The sequence below is a fragment of the Urocitellus parryii genome, chromosome 8 (genome assembly GCF_045843805.1).
Source record: "Urocitellus parryii isolate mUroPar1 chromosome 8, mUroPar1.hap1, whole genome shotgun sequence".
Taxonomy (NCBI): Eukaryota; Metazoa; Chordata; class Mammalia; order Rodentia; family Sciuridae; genus Urocitellus; species Urocitellus parryii.
The window spans coordinates 96,042,811-96,064,996 of record NC_135538.1 but is presented as its reverse complement, the minus strand read 5'-3'; the positions used below and the strand labels follow the sequence as shown (position 1 = coordinate 96,064,996).

The 22,186-nt window shown below is 34.2% G+C and overlaps 1 protein-coding gene across 1 annotated transcript in view; it reads right to left on the bottom strand.

Annotated features, from left to right (window-relative positions):
- Positions 1–4,977: 4,977 nt before the first annotated feature.
- Col21a1 (collagen type XXI alpha 1 chain) overlaps positions 4,978–22,186 on the bottom strand; it is a 171,798-nt gene continuing 154,589 nt past the window's right edge. The window contains exons 22-31 of the mRNA XM_026398951.2: positions 20,591–20,644; positions 18,882–18,953; positions 17,131–17,166; positions 14,323–14,367; positions 10,606–10,638; positions 9,665–9,811; positions 9,521–9,575; positions 8,818–9,018; positions 7,749–7,826; positions 4,978–6,348 (exon numbers count right to left, since the gene is read on the bottom strand). Of these exons, the coding sequence (XP_026254736.1) occupies positions 6,161–6,348; positions 7,749–7,826; positions 8,818–9,018; positions 9,521–9,575; positions 9,665–9,811; positions 10,606–10,638; positions 14,323–14,367; positions 17,131–17,166; positions 18,882–18,953; positions 20,591–20,644 (909 nt within the window). The 3' untranslated portion in view covers positions 4,978–6,160. The remainder of the gene's footprint in view (positions 6,349–7,748; positions 7,827–8,817; positions 9,019–9,520; positions 9,576–9,664; positions 9,812–10,605; positions 10,639–14,322; positions 14,368–17,130; positions 17,167–18,881; positions 18,954–20,590; positions 20,645–22,186) is intronic.

The following is a 22,186-nucleotide window of genomic DNA, read 5'->3' as shown; positions in this document are numbered from 1 at the left end:
TCTCGGGAGATTGAATTGTTTCCTTTTATCTTAAGTAGTCAATTTGATTTACTGAGCATTTCCAGCCAAGATGACACCCATTACATAAATATTCAGCTTCTCATCCAACTTAGTCTCCTAATTAGAAAGCCCATCCATCACATCCTTCACACAGGTGAGATTGACAAATGCCACACACTTTTACCACTAGGTGTTCCTAAAGGATCTTAGCATGAGCAAAATAATATTCTCTTGAATCCTCAGGATTCTTGTAGAAAGAGAAACAGATGCCTTGCAATCAATAAAATGTGATGTGAATAAGACCAGAGAAAAGAGACTTCTGGTCACCATCAGAGGTAGTCAGAAAATAGTCTGGCATGTTTTGCCCCAGGGGAAGATCAAAATGAATACTTTTGCATTTCAGATCATAGCATCTTCAGAGGCGGTCCCTAAAAAGATGCAGCCCGGAGCTCTGTAAATAAGTTAATCCTATGGCCAACCATAGGACAAATCTTAAAGTTTTGGTCAACATATTAGTTTCACATTCTGTAACTGAAGCCAGAATTAGGCAGGCAGATAGGCAAGGGTCAGATCCAGAAAACGGAGGGATTGAAATGTTAATTCCTTCAGAGCCCTTCCTTCACCTTTATCAAGAACCTATCCCTGCTCTAACCCATGCTAAAGTAACCTGTCCCTATAGGGAGTTATAACATTGTTAATTAATGTGTCCTGGGCTCCATCCAGCCCTTCCCCAGTCCATCTTCTTCTCACCTTTTGGCCATCCCACTGACCATCTCCTGGGCCTACTCATGTATGCAGGAAGGACAAAGATAAGGAAAAGAGATCAGGAGAACAAAGATAGCCTAGGACATATAAAAAGACAAACACAGCTTCTTGGGCTACCAGGATACCAGCTATGGCTCCCTTCTCCCTCCTGGAATAAGTCTATGTTACCCCTTTTTAAATAAGCCTCGCTTTATATTCTTGCCTTGGCGTGCTTCTCTAATGTTATACTTCAACATGGGAGGGTACAGAACTGGTCCCCAGTAACTAGTGGTATCATATTAATAAGCTTCACCTTCCTGGAGTCATGGAAGCGGGAAGTTGTGAGTACATTATGAAAGTTATCCGAGATCTTAGTAGGATAAATTGAAGTGGTTTTTTTTTTTCCTACCATCCTCTCTGCTTCTGTTTTGCCTCTATTTTTTCACCACTATCCCTAATGCCACTGTAATGAAGAGTCTCCCCTAGTTTCATCTGTTTTCCCTGCAACCAAAGTGATCCATCTAGAAGGCAAATCTCTTCTTACTATTTCCTCCTTCAAATCTTGCAAACTTTTTTGACATCTCTTCTTTCCTTTTCTGTTCCTTTTCCTATTCCCAGTGTCTTTATGCTTATCTTTTGCCATGCCACACCATCAGCGTTCTAAAACTTGAAAATACAGAAGGACTTTCCCTCCTATTGAACTGGGCACTGGCTTAAGATCTTTGCAGAAGTTATTTCCTCTGCCTGGAAAGCAAACCAATTATGTCAGAACCTCTGGGCCCAACTAAGGGAATTTCTTAGAAACTACCTAAGAAATTCTAAAGTACAGCCAGGGTTTAAAAACAGAGTAAGTTAAACCTTTTATAGATTAAAAAAAAAATGATTCAGGGAAGTTTTAAGAGTCACTCTAGATCACATGACACAGAACTACTTTTACCATTTTTTCCCCCAAAATGATAAATGCCATAATTAATTTTACTTTGGATGTCAATAGGAACTATAGATACTTTCTAAGTGTGATTTTTAAAAACTATATTATTTTGAAATGGCAGCTGAATTGGATAAATTATGGAAAACACTTTACTTCTTCTCAATTCTTATTCAGAATGATCCTTCAGTTTCTATTGCAAGTTGTTGTTTTATCTGAAATATCAACATAGGGCTTTTGATGTCTATTTATTCAAAATTCCTCTTTGGAAATATTTTTTGGGGAAAGTATAAGCCAGGAATAATTTAGTGGGCTATCATTACAGTAATGTTCCTTACTTCAAATGTGTCATTTGGGGCAAAATTAAAATTTCCATGGAACTTTTAACAGGAACATTTGTTAAAACATTCCAAAGAGAAACCTTTGCAGCTCAATTTAACTAATGTAACTAATGTATGGGTTGATTTTTACTCTTTCCATTTACAACTACAGAAAAGACTCTAAATTTGAAGTTCTATTTGTGCTTCTCCTCCTGCTGCCTAGGATCCTCAAACAGCAGGCTCTCAGTGCTTCAGGCACAGAGATGGTCTCTTGTGTTGACATTTGATGCAACCTATCTTACCACGGCAAGGAAGCAGGTCCTTCAACAGTTAGCTAAAATAGCGAGATGATATTATGGACAGTTTCCCTCCCTCATCCTCAACACAGGTGAAATCGTTCCAGTGGGCCAGGTTCGTGACTGTTACCAGGAGTGACCTTTGAATATCTCCTCTAACATTCTAGTTATCAATCACCAGAGTATTTTAACAGAATCACACAAAGGTAAAGCAGACAGGGCATACAAATATAAATGCATCATCTACTATAATTTAGTATGAAAAGTTATTTTTTCTTCCTTGGAATAACTATTAAGGATATAACCCTAACCATACTTTTGAAAAATGAGAAAATGCATAGTGATAACTTCTGTGATTAATACAATGAGCTTGGGGAGCTGGGGTGGGGGTGGATTTATGTGTTTTGCTGCCCTCTGCTGGAGATCAAGAATGAGTTCCAGCTCCATTCAAAGTAAAACTGTCTTCATTTTGGAAATGAAAGTGAGTACCTAGTAAAGTTCTAAATACCAAAGACAAACTAGCCTTTACTGAGAATTATTCTTCAGACACAGTTTTATTCTGAATGATGATGAATTAGTTTAACTTTACTCAGCATCAGTTACACATGTAAAAGTTTTTGAATAAGTGTTTTAATGTTTCACTTTGGGGATCTGCTAACTCCATACTGTCTGTATGGTTCTGGTAAATTGTGTTATTTTACTCCACTGATAAATTTCCTTCATTTAATCTCATTTAATCCTCTTAGTGTGATAAGGTATTATTAATATTTCCCTATTCAACATGTAGAGAAATTGAAACACAATGAGTTCCATGAATTTTCTGAAGACTCACAGTTGGAAACAAAGTAGGAATTTGAACCCAGGCAGTCTCACTATGGAAGCCATGCTGCTGTGATTGTGGTTGTGGCTGCCATGATGAGGATAGAACCCAGGGTCTCATGTATGATAGACAAGAACCCTACTACTGAGCTACACTCCAGCCCAGAAGCCATGCCTTTGATGACAACATGAATTAAAAGGTGCTGCATGTAATATAGTGCTGAGGAAATACTATGGTGCAGAAATGACTTTGTAGGACAAAATTATTCACTTACACGTTTTTAAAAATAGGTGCTTTGTGGGTGGGTCTAAATTTTGACCATAGGAAAAATATTTTGAGACATAAAATATGCCATGATAATTGACAGAAATAGTTCATGATACACCAATTTAAAAAACAGAGATACTAAAAGAAGATATGATTTATATCCCATAGGTTTTCTTCTTCTTAGAATTCCTCATGCTTGTGCTGATCCTCTAGGCTATTCTCATTTTCACTATCTTTATAAGATTTGATTATGCTAATGACTCCTAAACTTTTAAATCTCTATTTATAATCCTCTTCTTTAGAGAAGGTTTCCCCAAAGGCACTTGCATCAGTTGGCTTGGAATGCCATAAAAAAGTACCACAGACTGGGTGACTTAAGCAAAAGAACTTTACTTTCACACAGTTCCAGAAGCTAGAATTTCAAAATCAGGGTGGCAGCATGTTTGGTTTCTAGTGAGGGCTCTCTCTCAGATTAGAGAGAGGCTTTTGGACTTTGTACTTCCATGATGAGGGGAGAGAACAGGTGAGGGAGGAAGGCAAGCTCTTTTTATAACCACCAATCCCATCTTATCTGGTTAGGACCATATCCTAAAGATCTCACTTAATCTTAATTGTCTCTAAATAGTTACATTGAAAGTTAGGATTTCAACAGGACTTCAACATATGAAGGGAGAGTGCAATTGAGTCCATAATATCATCTTATACTTTTCTATAGCACTTCTTTTTTAGAATTAATGCATTTGAATCACCTAATTACTTACCTGTGTTTCATTAGACATGTGTTCCTCAGGCCACATTCTATCTCTATTGCCATCTATGCCAGGTACAGTGCCTAACACTTAATAGTCAAGGGTAAATGCTATTTGAATGACAGCATGATACCAACTATCTTGTTTCTCTACAAGGTCTTAGAAGCAAAGGCCATAATTAGAACAGGGTAGTAGGATTGTTAGGCCTAAGCAGGTATTTGGGCTTTGCTGGAGAGAAAACATACAAATAGCCTCATGCTCATGCGCTTACTGAAATACATGGACTTTAATCTCCTCCAAAGTCCTCATCAAAGTAGTGTAATCTGCACATAGATGTAGCTAAACACTGATCAAAGGCCATGACTGGGAAAGGAGGCTGTGCTCCATCTTTTGGGGCAAGTATCATATCAACTCAATTTGTAGGTTCTTCTTTCAGATGAGCCCATAATTTTGAGGATAGGGTAAGCAATTTAGTAAGTGAAATGATATGTAAGTCATCCTGAATATGGATAAGGTACTCAACAATCAGCTAAAATATATTTATATATGTATATTTATATTATATATGTATATTTATTTATTTATATTATATATTTAAATATATATGTAAATTTATTTATTTTAAAAAAGACCACACTCAGGCTCATACAAAACTTTATTGTACTCTGATAACAAGAATATAACAAAATTTTGAGCATGACAAAGACAAAATATCTCAATTCTGTTCCTTACAAAAGCATTAAGTACAGTACACAAAGACTGTTTGTAATAGTTTGAAGTGTACTAAAGATATGAAAACACACTAAGATTTATGGAATAATCTTTTTATGGAATAATCTTTCAACTACAGCATTTATTCCCTTTAGCTTTGCTGAAATGAAAATTAACATATATGAACATACACATATAAGTGAAATGAAAAATGAAGGCATACAGCAAACATTTCAATTAATCAGTAAGTATGAAGTCTTCTTAGTACTTCTGAAGTGATGTTTCCTTTGAATATATTATACACTGAAACATTTCTTTTAAAATATTTTTAATGTTAGTTAATTTGGACCATTCAAATGTAAGCAGTACACTTTCTTAGCATTATCATGGATCTGATTTTGGAGTTTGAAAGTGAAATAAGAAACACATTAAATGTATTCAGAGGTGATATTAAAAACACTGAACAACAAGTAGTCCACTGACCCTAACCAATAAGCACAGACACCAAATTAAATGACTCATGTGACAACACAGTCCTACCACAGTATCTTTAGGGGGTTGGTTCCAGGACTTCTACCAACGCCCCACGGATACCAAATCCACAGATACTTAAGTCCCTTTTATAAAATGGCATAGTATTTGGACATAGCCATGCACATCCTCCCATGTACTTTAAATAATCATCTCTAGATTACTTATAATACCTAACACAAGATAAATGCTATGTAAATAGTTATTATATTGTATTGTTTAGGGAATAATGACAAGGAAAAAGTCTATGCATGTTCAGTACTGACACAATTAAAAAAACAATATTTTCAACTCACTGTTAGTTAAATTCATGGATACAGAGGACCAATCGAACCATCTATCCTAGATGAATATCAGCCCTGATCTTGTTTCCAATGACCAGATACATCTTGGCTAATATGACACATGAGCTATGATATGCAACATGAAATACACACAAGCACAAACTCAAACGTCCCCTGCATGGAGAATGAATGTGAAGTATTTCACAGTGACAAATGGACTGGTTAACAGGCAATGGTGGATTTTTATATTCAACTTTGATTAAAACAAATGGACTTCACAAGAAACCCTTGAGACTTAATTAATGCTACTAATTTCAAGGCTCCAAATTATTGCAGAGCCTTTTAAATCAGTATGTGACCTTTTATATAATTTTCCTTAAGGAAAAAAAATAATAAAAACACCGAGGTACTTTAGTTACTCTTCAAGGGATTACTGCTGGTTATCTTCCTGAGATGTAAAAGACCACAAAAGAAAAGCACCATGCCTAGGTTGCTGAATGAGGCATCAGACTAATAGTTGGGTCCTTTTCTAAAGGGATCTCTTCCGACAATCACACTAAAACACAGGGATGGATCACAGATCCCCGGGGGGCCTGGCTGCCCTTGGATTCCAGGCTTCCCATGATCTCCATCCTTGCCAGGGATTCCTGGGTCTCCTTGAGGACCTTCTTTGCTTATTCCAGGAGGACCCTCAGGACCTGAGATAGGACATGAGCAACAAGTGAATAGGGCACTTGGGTTTTGATGGGGAAGTCGATGATTCTGCAAGAAATTTAAACTGAAAAATAATTCTTTGAACATTTTACATATTTGCACTAATTCTCTACAAGCTTCTCACTTTCAAAAGAACCTTAAAAAAGTAAATATCAACTTTTGTAAAAATTGGCTAAGCCTAATCATATTACAAATTAAGACACTGAGTGAACATTTTACCCTTCTGATTTGTGGATTGTTGGAACATATTTCTTCCTTTCAGTCTTTTATCAATATGATACTAAATTGGCAGGTGATATATAAGTAAGCCAAAGCTTAATGAAGTCATTTTGTGTCTTATTTGCAGTAAAAGTGCCTATTTAAATCATATAAGATTTCATATGTAAATACATTGCCATTATCATAGTATACAGGTATTACAAACAGTAATTTATCAACAATAGCTTGGCTAGTTCGTTTAATATATCCAAGGAGAGTTAACTTAGGATACTGGTTTTCTAAAATGATGATTCAAAATAAAAACAAAATATTCAGATTAAGGGACAGAGCAGAGTAATTGGGAGCACTTCCTACTACTCTACTTCCTGCTATTACTATTGATAAAAATTTACTTAGCGCTTAACCCTGATTGTAGGTAAAGTCCTAAGTGCTTTAGATAAATAGTATTAAATCATTTGTTATACTCAAAAGTTTCATGAATTATCTAAAATAAGAGTAATAGTAAACACTTATGGAAAGCACAAGTCTGATTGCTATGCACTGTTCTAAAAGCACCGCGTACATTAATTCATGTAGTTTTCCAATAATGTCGTAATGCACTTTATGAAAAAGGTAACTGAGGCACAGTAAAGCTAAATAGCACAGATAACAGAGGTTACTTGAGACTCAGCTTTTAGCATTATTTTGCTTCCCCAAGATTCATAAAGACTAAACAGCCTTACACATCAGCTAGGCAGAGGTGAATGAAACCACTCTAGACCTTCCAAGGAGTCCAAGCAACAGATAATCCTAAATGATTCATGGATGAAAGATATGCATGACAAAATTCCAGAAGCATGCATGACAAAACCTCAATGTTTCAACTATAAATGATTAAAGAAAGTCTTGGCTTCAAATTATTTGACATAGTTTTATGATGATTTTTCTTAAAACAAAACATGCAACAAGCTAGATGTGGTGGTGCATACATGTAGCCCCAGCTAATTGGAAGGTTGAGGTAGGAAGATTACTTGAGCTCTGGATTTCACGGCCAGCCTGGGCAACTTAGGGAGACCCCACCTCAAAAAACCAACCAACCAAGCAAAAACAAAACACAAACAAACAAACAACAACAACAACAAAAAACACAGTACAGCAACACTTAGGAGCACACCCCAGTTCTTACCTGGGGGACCAGGAGGACCTTGCTCTCCAGGATACCCAAACCCTTGGCTCCCCTTTGCCCCATTTCTCCCTGGTAGGCCTGCAGAGAGTTAAACATGTGAGTAAGATGATTTTTCTGTAAAATCACACCCTTCTAGAATGTTTCTCTCAAAGCTGATAACATACACATTGAAAGAAAATTATCTATTCAAATATAGTCTGTCATCTTTTTTTTTACTAATGGAAAACATAATTTATGAAGTAAAATTTTCAAAACTAATCAGCAGTGTAGATGAAAGATATAATGGGAATTAAATATTGAGAAAACTCAATGGTTTATCATCATTTGTTTATTGCAATTGCTTTTTATTACTTTCATGAAATGTTCAAATTGTTCATATAATATTAAATAAATAGGTTAGAAGTATCAAACAACATTTCACATAAAATTTCAAAGGCAAAGAAGTAAATTGTGAGATATTGGAGGCAAAAGATAATTTTTCCTGTAATAGAAACAAGAATTCTGAATAAGATAACAGTACAGAAAGCACCAAAGTCAAAATAAAGGAAATAGTGTCTGTGAGTCTTTTTTTTTTTTTTTTTTGGTACCAGGGATTGAACTCAGGGGCACTTGACCACTGAGCCACATCCCCAGCCCCATTTTGTATTTTATTCAGAGACAGGGTCTCACTGAGTTGCTTAGCACATTGCTTTTGCTGAGGCTGGCTTTGAATTCATGATCCTCCTACCTCAACCTCTTGAGCCACTGGGATTACAGGTGTGTGCCACCACACCAGGCTATGATTTTCTTTTAAAGACTTTATTAAACTCAATTAAAATTTCTAAATGTATTGTCAACATCTGTACCTTCACATGTTCACAATTTTAACCTCTCTGACAGAATATTGCTTCAATAAATAGAATAATTGCTCTTTAACACAGTTGACAAATTATTTAAAGGCTTAAGGGTTTTCAAAATATTTTTCCATTATGAAAATAAAAATGAACTTTTACCTACTAGGTAAATAATGGGGTTTAAATTTTAAAATGCCCCCTTATTGTTCATTTTCTTACTCAAACAAATTAAGTACCTTTTAGTCCTCTGGCACCAGGACGTCCAGGGGCACCTATTAGTCCAGGAACACCATCTCTTCCTGGCAAACCAGGAAATCCTCGGGGACCTTCAGGGCCTATGGGACCAGGTGGCCCAGGAACACCTGGGGAACCACGCTGAGATTGGCAGCGATCACAATTTTGAATTCTGCCACTCTGAAGTAAGACTGGTAGCTGAGCTTAAAAACAAAGAAATACCACCCTTTATGTTTAAATGGTGAATAGGAGTTAATACTATTTCTAAGCAATTTTTAAATGAATGGAACAAAATCTGAGATTACTGACTATGAGCATATCTCAATAAATTTAATTTCTAGTAATTTACAGAAATAGTCATTATTCTATTCAAAAATTTTATCATACCAACTGCTTAAAATAGGGCAGAAAGAAAGAGTGTTCCTCCTGCTCAAAAATTGGCAAATTATAGATATTCAAAATATTTAGGCATTGATTTGTCATGATGTGTGTTAATAATTTAATTAATGATGAAATAATAATAAATACAACAAATACATTTAATATTTCATCTTTATAAATATATCCATACCAAAAGCCCATAGCAAGTCTTATAAATGTCTATTTTCTTCTTTATTTTGGTTATGTCTTCCACAATTTCTACTAAGAATATGGATTATTTTTGCACTTTGAAAGAAGTTATTAAAAACTATGTTTGAGACTTACCTCTTAACACATCAGTGCAAACTTGACGAATAAACTGTTCTGAAAATTCTCTTCCCTGCATCAAAATATCTTGGGTTATAAAATGTAGGTGTAGCATAAAAAGCAACAAAAATACACAAACACTGAAAGAAGCAGAATACGTACAGGCTTTCCATCCAATCCTGGAGGTCCCTGAGGACCCGATTCTCCACGCTGCCCCTTAGGACCCACAGGCCCCATCAGGCCATCCACCCCAGATTCTCCTTTAGGTCCAATGGCACCTCTGATTCCAGGTTCTCCCTTTTCACCTCTCTAAAGCCAAAGTAAATCTTTAGAAATTCCTTTTAAGTATTTCAGAAGGCACAACTGCATCATAAAAGTCATAAAGGCTATGACATATATATATATATATATATATACATATATATATATATATATATATATAGACACACACACACACACACACACACAAACACATATTTATTTATATGCATGTATACAGATACAAATTATGGAGAAAATATCATCATTGACCAGGAAAGAAATTTCATACCATCTGAACTGTCATTTATCCACACATCCACATCCAGCTAGGCAACTCAAAAATATGCACTATTTACTGAGCATATTGTACAGCAACAGAGTTATAACAATGACATGACATGGTCCTGTCCCAAGGCACTTCCATTCTAGTAAGTAGATAAATACAGAGATGCACACTACTTTTCATAGAAAAATGCAGATCCCAGTTGTGAATAATAATTGATGATTTTCTCAACTCTATGACAATTTACACCCAAGTCAGTATAAATGTCCACATTCTTTTTTTTATTTTACTATTTTAATAAACACTTATCCACTATGTTCCAGGTGAATATCCACTATGTATCAGGGATATTTAAATCATAAACATACATGACTTTTGCTCTCAGGGGCTCACAGTTTAGTCAGGGATAAATGTCTATATTTTAAAAACCACCAACTAAGAGCTTCTACTGAAGACTATAGAAGATATTTTCTATTTACAACACCAAAATCTAGATATTTACAGTACTGTAAACCCAAACAATGAAGGCTGAGCAAAGACCATATTTGAAGAAACATACCTCTCCTTTTGCACCATGATGGCCTTGAATTCCCTTTGAAAACAGGAAAAAAACTAATAAATGTGTAAACCTACCATACTAGTAATATGACAAGCACCTTTACCACATATTTAATCAAACTTTGATTTTCAGTTTGGAAACTATTGATTGATAGAATTAGTGTCATGAATGGACATAAGAAATCATTATTGCCTTTTTAAAGAAGGCTAGTGACTAAAAAATATGTTATCTGAATAATACAAAATTTTTGATTTGTATTAATTTTTCACCATCAGATATTAATATTTTGATATGCTATAGAGCAAATCATGAAGATTAGAATAGGATTGTAATGGATTTTAAATGATTATTATTTTAAAGAAAATTAAAACTCAACTGAGATTAAATATAAGGTATGTTCTTTTTAGTCTGTGATTCAGACAGGTAATCTATTTTCCCAAGTTTATGTTCTTAAAATTAAATTTTGGTTGAGTACAATTGATAAGGGATGAATTAAAGATACTATTAAAGTGATAAGAGTTACTCCATGGTATATATGTCATAATACACTCTACTGTCATGTATATATACAAAGAACAATTTTTTAAAAAAGTTATTAGAGAGAAAATGCCTATTTCTCCAGTGCCTAAACCACTCATTACTGGTAATTAAGAGATTAGAGAGGTATTATTATATACAATATAGCATTTTTACTGGCTGGACACTATGGTGCTGGGCTTAAAAACAAAGAAACACCACCCTTTATGTTTAAATGGTGAAAAGTATTTAGTAAATATTTATAAGCAATTTTTAAATATATAGAAAAAATCTGTGATTACTGAATATGTGCATATCTCTTAATAAATTTAATTTCTAGTAATTTCAGAAATAGTTATTATTCTGTTAATAATTTATCATAGCAGTGGCTGGGGGGCTATTCATTCATCCTTCTAATTACCAGATACATATGGATGGCTCTATTAAATTCTTTCCCACTTATCTCTTTCACATATTCATTCCAATGACATATTAGATGGTACAAATTATCAGAAGAATTCAAATTTTTTATTTTTAAAATTCACTATATACACAGGTTTCAAAATTACCCACCATCAGTTCAGGGAAAGAAATACAGCTTTCACATAGACAAGGAGAATTTCATATTTTTACTTTGTGAAAATTAAAAATCTATGTTAACCAATTTAATATTAAATTTAATATATAACATTTCACATGATGAAGTTTGAGTTGGGATGTACCTTTTGATTTATTTTCATGTTCTTTAGGCATGGATATTTAAATCAAACAAAGGGAAGAAAAAAATTATATAAAGTCAATGTTTGTTAGGAAAGAAATGGTAAAGATTTGCATATTAAAATGTGAGCATAAAACCACCAAATTAAATTTAGTTTTCATATAAAAATCTATTATAGGTTAAGTAATCTGAGAATTTCAACATCTGAGATACTCCAAAATTTGAAATTTTTTGCACACTGATATGATGCCACAAATGGAAACTTTAAAACACTATGTAAGGTGTATATGAAACATAAATGAGTTTCATGTTTAGACCTGGGTCGCATCCCGAAGATAGCTCATGATGTAATATGCAAATATTCCAAAATTTAAAAAACATCTGAAATCTGAATTATACTTGGTCCCAAGTGTTTTAGCTGAGGGACACTCAACCTATAAATGAACAAAACACTCCCTGTAAGGCCATTCTTTAAATATTAAGGCTTGTTTCTGAAGTTGCAGAAGTGATTGCTATCAGACAAAATCCTACATACACACTGGAGTCAATGTAAGAGGACAGACAAATAGTAAATTGTAGGGATGAGAAATAAATTAGAGCTGAAACTGGAAACACCTGTCACCAGAGAATCCATTAAGATGATTTCGTGAGAAAAAAATGTTTACTTGGACTTCATTCATAAAACGGGGGCCTAAAAATCACACATATGCAGCATTTGGTAAAATGACAGGTAACTAAGACTGTTTATATGAAGAAGTTGGGATAGCTATTTGGCTATGGAAAAGCAATAGCAACTCTGACACCTGGTGCTCAAAGGAGACTCAGTTCCTGGCAGTGGGAAATGAAGCTTCCAATAAACCCAGGGCAGAAGCTTTCTGGGGAATCCGAATCCTGTCTTAGGGGAGAGAACACATTATTTTCCTTGAGAAGTAGGAAAACAAAAAATAAAGTTAATGGGACCTTGGAGGAAAAACCTCCTATAAGCCAGTAACTAGCTATTTGATCTTGAATTTCAAAGAACATATCCTTCCATTCAGAGTTACTGTTAATAAGAATTTTTGGTGTGAGTCCCTGGGCTGTGGAGCTTGAATGAATAAGGGGTAGAGATCCTTTGAGAACAGCTATTTCTAGATACTCGGAGGGCTCACTCTGTCTTGCCAGGGAGGGGAATAAAGATAGAGCTGGGTGTGTCATCAGTTGAGTTTGAGTCAAATTGAGGAGCACAAAAATTAAGAGATCTTTCTTTTAATTTTACATAGGCACACTCAATTTCTTTTCAGTGGCTTTTGATCCTACTGTTAGCTTCTAAATTCTTAAAATGTAGCACTTACCTCCATTCTATATTACAGACAAACTAATATAATTGTGTATGATGAGTGTGTGTGTGTGTGTGTGTGTGTGTGTGTGTGTGTGTGTGTTTTACTAAGAATTGAACCCAGAAACATTTTACCACTGAGTTACATCCCTATCCCTTTTTGAGACAGGGTCTCACTAAGTTGCTGAGGCTGGCCTTGAAATTGGTGATCCTTTTGCCTTAGCCTCCAGAGTCACTCAGATTGCAGGTGTGCACCATAGTGTCCAGCCTGTGTGTGTGTGTGTGTGTGTATCTTCAAACACTATTCTGTGGACCATCATATTCCTCCAAGTGAGGGACCCAGAGAGCCCTGTCCCTGCAGATACTGCTATAGTTTTATTACCCTATCTATAGAGCTGGTATAATTGCTCTATCTTTCTTCTACCCACATTCAGAGCAAGAGGTCCACCTCATGGGAAGACTCACAAATACAGCTTGCCCTTTCAGTCCAGTTCAAGCTGGAATTGAACTGACACTGAAGTTATAGCACTACAGCAGCAAACATGCTATATAAGTATTAATCACTTCCGTGCTTTTGGCTCTGACTGATCTTATGTGCCACATGGCATCTCACTGGAGCATTACCTAATGAGAAGGGTTCAGTCAGGGGAGAAGCAGAGCAACTTCTTCTATATTTGTTTCACGACACAGTCCCTAGGGAGAGCATTTTAGTAAGTCTCTGGAGTAGTAAATTATCTCTCTGAGAAAACTGCAGGGAAACAAGTGTGCCCCATGTGTGCCCCCAACTATAAACATTTAAAGAAGAAAAGATTAAATGGCAAATATGGAGATATGGCCATTGTTCTGCCAGCTGCCTCTGGTCAGTAACAGGATTACCCAAAGAAACAGGTGAAATTTTCTACTTTTAGTCAATAATTTAGCCAGAGTTGGGGGGGGGGGAACACTATAAGCCAAAGTTCACAGCCACTACTGTTATCAGGATTAGAAAATGAAAATATACAACAAAATCATTATTACCACTACCACCCAGCAGTTCCATCCTTCTATGCTTAAAGTGTGTTACATCTATGCTTGCCTCACTCATTATTACTTCAAACTAAACTTCTCTCAGCATGGCCCAGTTACGTGGCTCGTTATTTCATTTTTTGTGAAAGAAAAACAAAAATACCTGTTGCCCAGGAATCCCTTGTCTTCCAGTTTCTCCTTTCTGTCCCTTTAAAATTTAATAAACATTAATGATTAGTTTATACATATGATATGATCACATCTGCAATATGTTATACATTATCCTGAAGTCTCAAAGAAATATCACAAAAGCAGTGATACAAATATGTATAAATTAATAGGAAAGTTGGTTAATCAGAGAAAAAAATAAGTGAGAAGCAGTTAATCTAAAGCTAATGGTTAAATGGATAGAAGGAACAAACTACTGATTTTGAGGGAACATATAAATAATTTCAAAAAATGAGGATATTGTACAAGAAAACGGTTGTTTAGTTTTTGTTTTGTATTGGGGATTGAACTTAGAGCCTTGCACATAATAGGCAAGAACTCTATCATCCACAGAGCATGAGAAGAGTTTTAAAATCCAATGGATGTTAACATTTTAATAACTTCAATGACAAACATATACTTAGTTTTAACTACTTTTAAATTTTTCTTTAAAAAATTAAAAATGTACTATTATATTTTAGTAAGACAACATTTGAAAAAAATCTTTAAAGCAGAACAAATAAAAGAAAAATTAAAAAGCTAAAACCACATTTCTCTATTAAATAAATATTTTTGATATCAAAATAAGACATTATGCCAGATTCAAGCACTACAACCCTACATTAGACAAAATAATTAGTAGTTTCCTTTTTTTTGTGTGGTGGGGGGTACTGGGGATTAAACTCAGAGGCACTTGACCACTGAGCCACATTCCCATCCCTATTTTGTATTTTATTTAGAGACAGGTTCTCACTGAGTTGCTTTGCACCTTGTTTTTGCTGAGGTTGGCTTTGAACTGGAAATGCTCCTGCCTCAGCCTCCAGAACTGCTGGGATTACAGGTGTACAGCCCCACACCTGGCTAATTAGTAGTTTCTAAGAAGATTAATGACTAATAATATAACAATGAATGATATAGTGACTAAAATTTTTAATCATTCTTGCCTATCGACATTCATTTCCTTATAGAAGTGAATTCCCAATATTTATTGAGGAGCACCTATTTGTTGGCATGTAGGGATGGTGAAACAAAGGTGTCACAAATGTGTGGTGAGAAGGTAGGCACTTACATCAAGAATGAGAAAAATAGTGCCTGATAAGTATACAATATATAGTTAAATATCTGGGCTGGGAATTTAGGAAGGGACATTTGAGAAGGGAGGGAACGTGACTCATCCTTGAGTACAACCTGGAAGGATAAGTGAGAGGCAGCCATTTAAGGAAAGGAGTGAAGAGTGAGATTGAGAGATAAGGCAAAGGGCAGAGCAAGCAGCTCCTTTTGGTTAAAGCAGCTGAGCAAGAATAGATAATAGGGGGCAGAGACACAAGAAGAAAAAAAAAAAAAACCTTTGCAAAAGAAGATTCCATCAAACCAGGAGGAACTTTATGGGATAGACTATCTTTAATGTGTGGGGCACTGTTAAAGGATTCCTAAGCAGGTGCATGATGTAGGTACTGCATGTTGATGAAAGTACAGGAGGAAGAGTGTCCATGGGGCTCAAGAGAGCATTTAGGAAAACATCACAGTAACCCAGGACCCCCAACAAGAAATCATTAGGACAGTGGGGACAGCAAAAAGGGACCACATTCAAGGGGTAGTTCATAGCTGATTGAACGACTGAATGTGAAAAGAGAGAAAGAAGGTTGGGGGTCAATCTACAACGTTTTTGTGAGGGTGAGGAGGTGGTTGTGTGGTGGTACCAACTACTGTGACAAAGTATAAGGAGCAGGAAGTGGTTGATGGGGAAAGACAACAAATTTAATTTTGTACAAGTTGAATTTGGGGCATCCAAATGTAATACCAAGAAGGCCACTGGAACATGCAGGTCTGGAACCCAGAGACACTAAAAATTTACCTCACTACAAATTTTAAGGTTAACTTAAGGTAATTATAATCATACTTGAAGATTTTTCAGTTAAAAAAATAAACTGGGAAAATCCCTGAATTTTGTCATGCCACCCTACAAGATTTCATACATGTTATGAAGAATAAATTTATGAGAAAAGACTATTAAGACTACGAATTTAACAGACTGTAACAATTATTACTTCAATTTGAAATTTCTTCCTATGTCTCCATGATTTTATATTTGTGAACTGTTTCAAAATTTTTTTTGTTTTAAGTATCATTTTTAAAATTTATAAAATTTAAAAAACAATAGATACAATTTATGTCAGAAAAATATATCATTGACTCAGCTAAGGGCTTCCTATTCATGTGTCTTTCTTTAGTTAATGAAATTTAAAAAAAAAAAACACTCTACAGTCACTTACTTAATTAAGGTGGAACTATCCTTGTCTTCTAAAGTAGAAGCAGGGCTCTTCTTTGCCTTTGTTGCCAGGATACCTAAAACTGAATGTCTTTCTAAAGCGCCTGGTTTTCTTAAGTGTAATATCATTTTCTAGTATAATTCTCCCTCCACATATTTGCTTGAACATAACTTTCTAACTTGGTACTAGTGGTTTCTCATCAAAATTTTTTGCCATAAAGTATGCACATTATGAATATCTAAATCAATTGGTGTCAGAAGCACATAATAAAATCTCTCTTATATCTTGTTGAATCATTTTGTTCTTAAGTTTTCTACCAGAACAAATTTAGATGTTGTCTGAGAAACTCAGTAGCAAAAGGAGAAAGATAGGATTGAACAATCAGAAATTGATGGTGAAACAGGAAGAAACTGTAAAACCTTTAAAAGAATTTAACAGGACAAAGTCCTCATTTTATTACTATGCCCAAAACAAACAAAAATAAAGCAACATACCTGACTGCCTTTTTCTCCTTGATTTCCTTTGTCCCCCTGCAAAAAAAGCAGTTAATGTATATTATAATCTAGCACATTTTATATCTTTTAAAATGAGCATGTTTTTCTTTAGCAAATTCTAATAGTGCTTTCATATACAGAAGCTAACTCAGGATCCAATTATTTTGGGAGACAGTAAAACCATACTATGCTAAAATTATATTTTGGAAGAACACTCTTGTTCTCCTACATTATTTTACCAGGAAGAACATTTCTCTATATTGTTCATAGTTTGAGGTTAAACAAAATAACAGAAGAGGGCTTATTTTGACAAACATTGTTTTATAAAATCAAACTGAAAATCTTCCATTAAACTAATAGTAGCCACAAGTTTATAGGAAACAATGACAAAGTAAAACATGCTGCTGTTTAAATGATATTTTAGAAAACAAATACTTCAAATGGGCTTTTGAAGGAAAATTCATATTCCATAATAATAAGTTTCACAATTTCTCAACTAGAAGGGAAATAAGAGACCGATTGGTACAATGCCCTCATTTCATAGATATGAAACTGCTATCAGGAAAGGTAAGTAATTGACCCAAGTTGAAGGGACACTGTTTCCAAATTTTGTTTCTACCTCATCATCCTATTTAATCAGAGTTGAGAGTTTACAAAAAAAAAAAAAAAAAAGGTTTTCTTTTTAATGACACATTTTTGAATAAGAAAAATTCTCTCAAGTCCAAACATACATTCACCAAAGATTTATTTAACATCCACTAACATTTAATGAGGGGTCAACCCTGTCTTAGCAAAGGATGCCTTCTGCCCATTGGAACAGAAAGGTCAAGAAGCGTGTGTCATACTCTAGAGGCAAAGTAGATTATACAAAAGGGAGACCAAAATGAAATGGTAGAAAACTGAAATCACCAGGGAGATGGAGACATATGTAAGGGTTTGTGTCTTTCCAGAATAACAATATATTTACTTTTAATCTGAAATACTGAATTTTCATGAGCATGAACTCCTTTGGCACATGCTGAATCGTTGCTGAATGCCTTCCCCAAAATAATGGTTTTTAGACAGATTCATGATTCAGAATTCCTTTACTTGACCAAAATGAGAGAAAGAGGGAGAGGAGTGGGAGGACACTTAGTGTTACTGTTGCACCTCATCAAAACATTTAAAATGAGATAGATGATTTGTTTTTTAAACCCTTTACAATAATTTTCAGTGAAACTCTATGTAACAGAGTTATAAACAGGAACTTCATGGTCAAATATTGTAGTTGTAATTTTTACCCTCTCAGAATTCTGTCCCAGTTTTGGTAAGAATGGCACATGTTTTTTTTTTTTTTGTTTGTTTATTTGTTTGTTTTATAGTGCTGGGGAATTGAACCCATGGCTTTGTATATGCAAGGCAAGCCCTCTACCAACTGAACTATATCCCCAGCCCAATAGTGCCAGATGTTGAATAAAAGCAAATTCCTGGGTCATTTGAATTGACTGCAAAAAAAAAAAAATCTCAAATTTTTAATGGTATGTTTATATTTTCTAATTTGCATGCTTCTTCTCAGGTCTTCATATCAGAGATAATGCCCTTACAGGGGAGAGATGCCAAAGCATGGGACTGAACACATTCCACACAGACCAGAGATGGAAGGAGGCATCTCATTACAAACATAATCAGCCCTGTATGCCAATTTTATGAGAGGAAAACTTAAATGAATGTGACTAAATAAAAGAGATGTATAAATCCTAAACAGTGCATACCGTTTTTCCTTGAATTCCTGGTAGGCCCGTGTATCCAGGTTCCCCTGGGAGACCCCTCGCTCCTGGTTCTCCCTAGGAAACAGAAATTCTGTGACTATCACAGATCTGCTTGTGAAAAACACCACTGCTTTTATCTCTTTGTAACATTTCAAATTTAAGATACATAGTTAAAAAATGGGTGGACAGACTTATTACCACAGAAATTGTAAAGAATGAAAAGTTTATTGGTATCCCAATAAAATTTTCTGTATATTTCCTATCTTTGTCAGTTGAAAAAATTGATAGCACTCATATTTTAAAATTTTGTAAATATGTGCTATTTTTATTATACTTCATAACAATAACAATGAACTAAATAATAATTTAATAAAAATAATAAACAGGTATTTTTTTACTATAAGTTTACTATAACCTTCTTCTAGTCTTTAAGATTGCTTTTTCTCATATTGCTACTTAAAAAGAAACTTTTTTGTTACAAATCAAATAACAAGAAGTTATTGAAAAGTTCATTACACACTATTTTTACTTCGTTATTTTTACTTCATTCCAACTCACTACATATAGTTTAGCTAACAAAATGTGCTCACTAAATATGCATAATTTTATGTCTTTTAACCTTCAAACATATTAGTATTATGAAGCTGTTTATGTTACATTACATACTTTTAAAAAGTTTTTGATTACAGAAGAATATTCAACTTTCTTAATTTACTATTTTATTTAATAAAATTCATACTATTTGCATTATAGTTTTAATGGTTTTTTTTATATTGTTGGGACAAACATTCTTGTACATAAATTTATGCAAGTTTATATTTTGTTCTTTATAGATATGGAATGTTATTGTCTTAGAAATAAATTCATGAACTGTTTTCGGTACAGGAAATATTATATATGAGTTAACTCAATTTCTCCATTCCCCATCATCCTGTAGAGATTTTCCTTTCTGAAATAAGGATTTGTAAAAAAAATTGACAATATTTAAAATATATGTGTGAGAAAACATGATCCTGAACATGCTTCGTGAGGTTTTGTTGTCATTAGTCTCAAACTATCACTTTACTATGGTTCACTCTTTTATGAAAACAAAGTTCGTTCTCTCTCTCTCTCTCTCTCTGTGTGTGTGTGTGTGTGTGTGTGTGTCTGTCTGTCTGTCTGTCTGTCTGTCTGTCTGCCTGTCTTTATTGGTGCTGCGATAGAATCCAGAGCCTCACACATGCAAGACAAGGGCTCTACCACTGAGCTACATCCCCAGGCCCTAAGTTGTATTCTCTTTGCTCATTGTGTCTACTCCTGGGACATTAAATATTGCTCTAGATTTTTAAAGACTGAAGAATTTTAAATTCTATTGAAATAAACATAAATCATTTGGCTTGAAGAAAATGAAAGCATTTGTGAGAGTCAACCACTTAAGAAAGTTGCATTCTTTGGATTAGAAAAGTATATTCTCATTAGGGTATAACATATCATTTCTAGAAAAAAAATAAGCCTAAGTTTATTTCATGTCTTTATTACCCAAGGATACAGTATCTAAAAAATAAAAATGAAATCCTATATTGGCCATTTCCTTTCATGTATATTAATTTTGTAATATAGGTAATTCTTAAATTCAAGTACATTTTTAAGTGATAAAATGATAATCTTCTTAATTAATACATGGAGTGTATAATTTCTTTGAAAATATTCCAAATGCATCAAACAACAATTACCTTGGGCCCAGAAGGTCCAGGTATCCCTTGAAGTCCAGGCTCACCTTTGCTTCCCTATTAATGCATCAAAAACATTTGAATTAAAAAAAACATAGTCACAATAATCTGATACAGACATTTAAAAGAATATATTTAAAATAAGCTTTATATTTTCAGCTTTCCAATTGCTTGAAACAGATGCTATAAATTAAGAGAAACTCATTTATTAAGAGAAATTCATTTAAGCAAATTACTGAGCCTGCATATTTATAAGGTTGTTTAGAAGCAAGTGCTAAAGCTGGTAGCTCCAAGTATAGGGTAAGAGAAGAAAATCTTTAGCTGAGTCTCCACACCTCACAGGTGGGAGCCATGAACTTCAACAGCATCTCCTGGGATGAGAATCCTAATCCTTGTCTTGTTTCTCTTTTTCAGTAGGACTCACCTTCAATATGCAACTGAAGAAAAGAAACGTAGCTTCAAATATGCAATGGGTGTTTGTTTGTTTCAAGAAATATGAATCAGAAAATGTTTAGTTTCTTTTTGAGGATTCTGATGAAGTCCTAACAGATGAAAATTTGGAAAGCAAGACCAAATTGACAGAGCAAAGGTATAATATAGGAAAAGAGAACAGTGAGAGAGTTAGAAAAACAAAACAAAACACAAATCTGCTGGCTAATAAGGTGAGATTGTCAAATATAGTTATGGTTTTCAAACACTTGGATACCCAAAATCACAAGCCCATGTCTGACAAAAGCTCCTAATTAAACAGATTAGTGTGACCTCTAACAGGGGAAGGAATGATCACTCAGCACCAACTTGGGTTCACTAATAAGTAAAGAAAACTTACAACTTTTAAAATGTTTTCTAGACAACTCATGGTAAGAAACACATGAATGTAATATTTGGATTTAATTTAGGCATTTAAGCATAATATCATGGAACCATAAAACAATGGTTTCTTAAAATTTCTAATTTTACAGATGATTAGTTAAAATTCACAGAGGTGACAAGACTTGTCCAAAGTTACAAGATTTGATTATGCCAATATATCTTAATATAATTTATTTAATGTTAAAAAACTTAAGTATATACTAGTATGGAAAAGTAGGCTAATAAGTATTAATGAATATTTTTAAAAGAGGAATTGTAATCTGAATTGGAAGATTTCTGAAGATCAACTAGAGTGTCAGCCTCATCCATACACTATTTAATAGTGTTTTTGTCACACTCTAGCTAGAACTTCTACCAATGCTACTGAAGGTACAGAATTGATAAACAGTTGATAAAATTCTCAGTAATATGCTAATATACAATTCAGTTAACTGAGCTAAATCTAGCCAAACACATGTTTTTGAAATAAAGTTATACCAGAACACAGTCATATTCCAAACTCATTCATTTCTATATTACCCATGGATGCTACATATTTCAACAGCAAAACTGAGTCACTGCAATAGAGACAATATGACCCTCAAAGCCAAAACTATTAAATATCTTGTTCTTTGCAAAAGTGTTTTCAATACTTGATCTAGGAGATTATATGAAGAGAAGTTGAAATGTTTCACTGAAAATACTAGTAGGTATAATTTTAACATCTTTGTCTCTAACAAAATAATT